This window comes from Cucurbita maxima, unplaced genomic scaffold (genome assembly GCF_002738345.1).
Source record: "Cucurbita maxima cultivar Rimu unplaced genomic scaffold, Cmax_1.0 Cma_Scf00027, whole genome shotgun sequence".
NCBI lineage: Eukaryota > Viridiplantae > Streptophyta > Magnoliopsida > Cucurbitales > Cucurbitaceae > Cucurbita > Cucurbita maxima.
Window position 1 is genome coordinate 3,031,687 of NW_019272043.1, and position 7,091 is coordinate 3,038,777.

General features: G+C 36.6%; 1 protein-coding gene across 1 annotated transcript; it reads left to right on the plus strand.

Annotated features, from left to right (window-relative positions):
- The first annotated feature begins 436 nt into the window (after positions 1-436).
- LOC111499505 (plastid division protein PDV2-like) lies at positions 437-5,314 on the plus strand. Its single transcript, XM_023151064.1, has 6 exons — positions 437-791; positions 2,284-2,943; positions 4,229-4,446; positions 4,540-4,654; positions 4,922-5,038; positions 5,132-5,314. Exons 1-6 carry the CDS (start codon positions 531-533, stop codon positions 5,273-5,275), a joined length of 1,515 nt encoding a protein of 504 aa, XP_023006832.1. The 5' UTR covers positions 437-530; the 3' UTR covers positions 5,276-5,314.
- Positions 5,315-7,091: the final 1,777 nt, after the last annotated feature.

Below are 7,091 nucleotides of genomic sequence, written 5' to 3' on the forward strand. Positions count from 1 at the left end.
ATTAGTAAGAGCATAATGTACAAACCCTTCACTCCAAAATACTCAAATTCATTCTCGGAATCAGTAGTTAGTGTCTTAAAAAATAGCACGGTAGAGTGTTCATAGCTAGTTTTTTTAGTTTAAGAATGTACCGACTTGTAAATTTGAACATCTGAATTTTAGAACATGAATATAACACCGTAGCTCGTTGAACCATGTTCAAGTTGACCGTTCATACTTGTTTACTAGTTATAAATTTTTAAAATGGATGAATACTTGTTAATGTAATTGCTTAGATTCCATTTTATTTTGGGTAGAAACAAAGTTTGTATTGTTTGAAATTTCAGTTTCAGGAAGAAAGGTGGGTCTTCTGAGCCAATCAGTATATCTACAGAGAGAGCACCAGAATCACTTATAATCTTCCCATTTTTCCACCATAAACTACTTCTATTGGCGCCTTCTGATTCAAAGTCTTGTTCTTTTCAAAACCCCACTTCCCATTTCCCCTAATTTCCCTCAAAAACCCTAGCCGGAGCCACCAACCAGCGCCCATGGAAGAAGACGGCATAGACATGGTTCTTGGCAGAGCCACAGAGCTCCGGTTGAAGATCAGCAACTGCATTCACAAGGCTACAACCACCGCCTCTCTCCTGCAAGACCCATCTTCCGGAGGGGGAAATGAGGCTGCCAATGACGGTGGTTCCACCTACGAATGTCCTGCCGGCGTCACGGAGGACGACGATGAGGTGGAACGGCTTTTGAATATCTGCGATGCCCTTGAGTCCTTGGAGACCCAGCTCTCTTCTTTGCAGGTTTTCCCGCGTTCGCTCTTTTTTTTCTCACATTTCTTGATTTGATGGTCTGTGACTCTGTTCTGCTTTTGATTTTGAATTGATTTGATTGTATCATATGGCAATTGTTCTGATCTGGGTTTCATTTTTCTTTTGTTCATTTCCCCATATTGTGGAGGTAAGAAGTTCTTGAATGATCTTCGTTGTTCTTGTGGTAGAAAGAAAGTGAATTGAAACTCTGAAACTACTTATTGAATTTCTTTGTTGTTTGTGTTCTGTCAAATCAGACCTTGTTCCTTAGCTTTGGTATATTGTTTGTGAATGCAGAAACTGATATTGTAAGAAATGCTATGTTTTCAAACGTGCTTTCTTGCTTTTTCTAAAAGGATTTCCTCTTCTAGCAAACAAGTTTGGCCTTTGGGATTGCAATGCTATAGCATATTCTCGCTCTATGTATCCCTCGCTTTGTCTGTCTTGTCCCTCTGGTCACTCTGGTCAAATTCAATGGGACTATGTGAGATCCCATGTCGGTAGGGGAGGAGAATGAAATATTGTTTATAAGGGTGTGGAAACTTTTCCTAGCAGATGCGTTTTAAAAACCTTGAGAGGAGGCCTGAAAGGGAAAATCCAAAGAGAACAATATTTGCTTGTAGTGGGCTTGGGCTGTTATAAATGGTATTACATTGATTGGAGAAAGGAACGAGTGCCAGCGAGGATACTGCATCTTGAAGGAGGGTGGATTGTAAGATTTCACATCGGTTGAAGAGGAGAACGAAACATTGTTTATAAGGGTGTGGAAACCTCTCCCTTATTTTAAAAACCTTGAGGGGAATCCTGAAAGGGAAGCCCAAAAAGGACTATATTTGCTAGCGGAGGGCTTGGGCTGTTATAAATAGAGCTAGACACCGAGCGATGTACCAGTGAGGAGATTGAGCCTTGCAAGGGGAAAACATGAGGTGGTGTGCAAGCAAGGACGCTGGGCCTCGCGGGGGTGGTGGATTGAGGGGTCCCACATCGATTGGAGAAAGGAACGAGTGCTAACGAGGACGCTGGACCCTAAGGTGGGGTGGATTATGAGATTCCATGTCGGTTTGGGGAGGAGAAGGAAACATTCTTTATAAGGGTGTGGAAACCTCTCCCTAGCAGACATGTTTTAAAAACCTTGTGGGGAAGCCCTAAAGGGAAAACCCAAAAGGACAATATCTACTAGCGGTGGGTTTGGGCCGTTACAGACTATGGACTGCTTTGAAATAGTCCATAATCATAGCACCAATCTATTCTTGCTTTCTTGATCTCACAGATGTGTGGGTAACCCGCGCAGATATCTCAGTTTTAAATTTGAGTTATATTAGAATAATCCATAGATTTTTGTTCTGTTTCATTACTAGAACGTTAATTAAACTCTGGAATAACGTAGTCTTTGTTGAATATATTTGCATTTCCTGTTATTTAACTATATGATCTAGACAATTCGTCCCGTGCTAATTGATATTGCTACTCTTGTCACATCAAGGAATTGCAACAACAACAACGATACGAACGGGAAGCTGCTCTGAGTGAGATCGAACACAGCCGCACGATACTACTCGACAAGCTCAAGGACTACAAAGGCGAGCATTTGGAGGTGATAAACGAAGCATCCGCCTTTGCTGGCGAGGCAGTAGAGCACAACCATGATCTCATGCTTCCTCCATATCCAACCCGTCCGCCCTACGCGCTTCACCTAAACAATGGCCAATTACCACCATCCTTGTCCACTCGCAAATCTGCTCGCAATGGGGTAACCTTGAACTACACGACGAACGATGCTAAAAGGGAGTCAAGCGAGTCGTTGACTACCAGCAAACAAGTGAGCACGAGAAGCTCGACGAACGGATTAGGTTCACTCCTAGCTGCTGCAGCCAAGGCAGTGTTTACCATTGTTGGTGTTGTGTCAATATTGAGCATGTCTGGCTTTGGACAACGAATCGCAGCGAAGAGTGTTAGTCGTCCGAAGATATCCAATGGGTTTGTTGAACATCCATTGACCGAGGAAGAGAGACCGATAATTCGATGCCCGCCCGGGAAAATTCTCACGGTGGAAGACGGGGAGGCGCGGTGTCTGGTGAAAGAGAGAGTCGAAGTTCCATTTTCCTCGGCCGTGGCCAAACCAGATGTGAACTATGGATGTGGTTAATGGATCACTTGCCAATGCTTCTTTCTTCCACATCAAAAGGTAACACTTTATTCCATCTTCAATATGTAAAGTTTAACACAAAAATATATAAGTATATATTAGTTTTTAATTTTTTTTAGTTTAATGCATCCCATCTTAAAATACACGATTTTGTCGGTCTAATTTGAACTAATTTGAACGATAGTTTTCATATTATGAGTCGCGTACTTTCTTCTCCGTACCTCAATATGAGTTCATTCTTGGAGGAGAGGTCGAATAAGATCTGTTCCTATTATGCAAATGGTAGAAGACTCGTAACTTTGACTCAACTTCTGTTGGAGGCTATAATGGTTACCTTGCTATTACGAAATTGTTGGCATCAATCTCGTAACCTCTTAGTGAACTTTTGCATGTTATTGATCATGGTTGATCAGTAGTAATTTGTCTCGTTAATTTGTTTATGAGAGATTTGTCTCTTGAATGGTTACCGTATACTCTCTTGTAGATTTCTTGGATGATGTAGTTAGCCTCATTGGGAGTAAGGAGTAACATCTTTGGTATAATCGTCCACCTTCAAACCCAGAGACTTACCTTCTCAACCAAAGCGGGGTTGAACTTACTACCCTTGACAGACCCTTATGAGTCAATCTTGTGATTCTAAGCTGACCCATAAGGACAACGTTGCAGTGATCAAAGCTATAATTCTATGTAGTCGTAGAGAACTCAAACGAAAAAACGGTATAATAATACAATATGATAACAGAGCTACAATTGCTATTGATTAAGAAGGAAATCGTGTAAGATAGTTATAGACTAGTAGATTATAGAAATTAAATTTATATTTAATCATACATTCAAACCACTAATTAAAACAAAGTTGACTTTTATATTGTCATACTTCTTTTCTAGCTGGTACGTCGACAACCACCCTAGATCGATCCTGTGGTCGGATTGAAACCATTATTTGAATAATCATGGACGTTTTCAAATTATGATAATAAAATAACTGAATTACTAAACACAATCCAAAAAAAAAAAAAAAAAAAAAAATTGCCCAACTCAAGACCAAAACTATTTTTTAATTACTAGAAAACAAAAATCCAGGTGATTGAAATTAAGTTTTACCACAAGAATTTGTAAGTTGAAAAAGTTATCCCAAAAACCAATGAAAAACCAGCAAATTTGGTTGTTTTTCAAGACAGCCCCCTGTTTTGTTCCATGTCCTGTTCTTGCCTTGTGGATTTGCTGTGTATTTTACCCAAAGAAGCAAAAAGCAGGCTGCCATGGCTTTTCATGACAGTGAAGAGGTAAGACCACAAAACAGAACACTTTATTGGTTCACTGCATAAATAGGATCCTCCAATATGAATTCCCCAACCAAAAAAAAAAAAAAAAAAGCATCATCATGGGCTCTTTCGGAGAATCCAAGGTTTTCACTGAACACCAAGAAGCTCTTGTGCTCAAGTCATGGAGTGTCATGAAAAAGAATGCTCCTGAATTGGCCCTCAAATTCTTCCTCAAGTAAGCTACTCCCGACCCAATCGTCGTCAGTTTAAAGGTTTATATTCTTGATTTGAATCTAACCCTTTTCTTGTTTTGGTGGATTGTGCTTAGGATATTTGAAATCGCACCGTCCGCTCAAAAGATATTTCCTTTTCTGAGAGATGCTAAAGTTCCCCTCGAACAAAACCCTAAGCTGAAACCTCATGCTTTGAATGTTTTTACTTTGGTAAGTAAATCTGGAACATACCCTATCACAAGAATATTTTTTGTAGTGGGACGATAGTTCTAAAAAGACAGATTGTCCATCTTTTCTTTAATCTCTGGAGAAATATGATCGGGGGCTAATTCAAACCCTTTGGGTAAAATAAGATCAGCCCCCATATTCAAACCGTCCATTTTCTCATTTGCAAGAACTTGCTTCAATTGCATGTTTTTGGGGCAGTTTTTTTTTTTTAATGTCTTTTACATTATAAATTTGGTTTGAATCTTGTAGGCTTGTGAGTCAGCAGTTCAGCTTCGAAAAGGTGGTATAGCAGCGGCTAGAGAAACCACTATCAAGAGGCTCGGTGCTAGTCACTTCAAATATGGTGTCGTCGACGAACATTTCGATGTATCTACGTTCTATTTTAATCTTGTAATTTGAACTCTATCTTCGTCTCGATCAAATTATGACCTAATAATGAACGTTTTTTTTTGTTTATAGGTGACCAGATTTGCACTTTTGGAGACAATAAAGGAAGGAATTCCAGAGATGTGGAGTGTGGAGATGAGAGGGGCATGGGCTGAGGCTTATGATCAGTTGGTGGCCGCCATTAAAGCTGAGATGAAGCCTTCTTCCACCTCTTAATATATATATACATCTATATCTATATATATATACATCTATATCTATATATATATATATATATATATATATTTCTTTTTTTAAATTCTGTGACAAGGACGTTTTTTGTGCTTAATTTTAAGAGTGGTTGAATAAATGTATGGCTTTTTCATCAACAAAAGTTTGTTTTTTTTTTTCTTTTTTAATTTAAAGTTTCATTATTTATAAATTAATTAATTATTTAATGCTTTTTTATAATATTTTTTTTTAGATCGGAGAAGATGCTCAATCACACAGTTAATTAGTTTTATCCATTAAAACTCTTTTTTTTTTCCAAACAATATGTGATCTCACAATCCATCTCAAGTCTAGTGTCCTCGCTGACACTCGTTTCCCTCTCAAAATGATGTAAGATCTCGTAATTCACTCCTCTTCAGAGTTCGGCGTCCTTGTTGGCATGCCGCTCGGTATCTAGCTTTGATATGATCATATGTAACAACCTAAATTTACAGTTAGCACATATTGTTCACTTTAGCCCGTTATGTATTGCCGTCAGCCTCACGGTCTTAAAACGCGTCTACTAAGAAGAAACTTTCATACAATTATAAAGAATGTTTCGTTTCTTCTCGAACCAATATGCGATCTCACTATCGACTAATCTACCGGTTAAAATGGTAGTGATTTGAGAATCCATAGATATATTAAAATTACTCTGCTTTCTCATCCACCACTAAAATTTATCATCAACAAGAATGGAACATACCTATCTATTCCGAGTCTCATCTTGATCAAGTAGATATATTTAAAAATTATATTATTTAAACTATAAATATTATATCATATCAAATTAAAGTGATTTATTACATAGATAAAATAATATTAATATATATTATAAAATCAAACACTTTCAAAAGTTTTAGTAGCAGTCAATTTATTTGTCACAATTTCTTTTGACTAATCATTGACATTTAAATTTTAATTTTTTTAAAAATAGTTTTTTTTTGCTTAATTTCCCTCGAATTTTAATTTTAATTCGTTAATTTTTATCATATCAATTAGCTATCAAATTCTTAATTGCGCTCCAAATCAACTCGCTATTATAATTTTAAGAATAATATAATATTTGTACGTGACAAATTTAATTCTTAAAAAATAATAATAATAATAATATTGTATTTATTTATTTAATATAGGTTCAAAACCTAATGAAAAGACAAGACAACATCGAATGGTTCAGTGAACACAAATGAAAACTTTCGTTTGTTAAATTAAATTAATTGAGATTTATTTGTTGGTGCTTATTAAAATGCCGTGTGTACGACAACATTGTCTTGCCTTATTGTCTCCAAAATATATTTAATATATATTTGGTATAATTATATTTCAGAAGAAGATATTGATGTTTGAAATTTCACGAGTAACTTGGTTGTGTCTTGGATTCCATAGAACTCAATTTAAGAAAACTTTATTAGAAAGGTGTTTGATAAGATCATTCGATCTATCATAGCCTTTCATCGTCGGTAGCTTGAATTTTTGAGGAACTTGTTCCATTATTTTCAGTGAACGAGTTTGTCGACTTGCCATTGGTGTATCCTATTCATGTCATTCAATTGACTTAGTTCCTCTATGGCTCATGCACTCAAGACTGCCAATATGCCTATTCGTTCGACCGACACATAATAAAAACTATATATTAAAATAAATAATTTTAAAAATATGAATTTTTATTATTCCTTTTGTAGTTATTTCTTTTGTCTCAAAATGTCTATCATTATTTTAGTTGGCATAGGATAGCTTGTTGCTTAGTTTGGTTCTTGTTTTTTTTTTTTTTTTTTTTTTT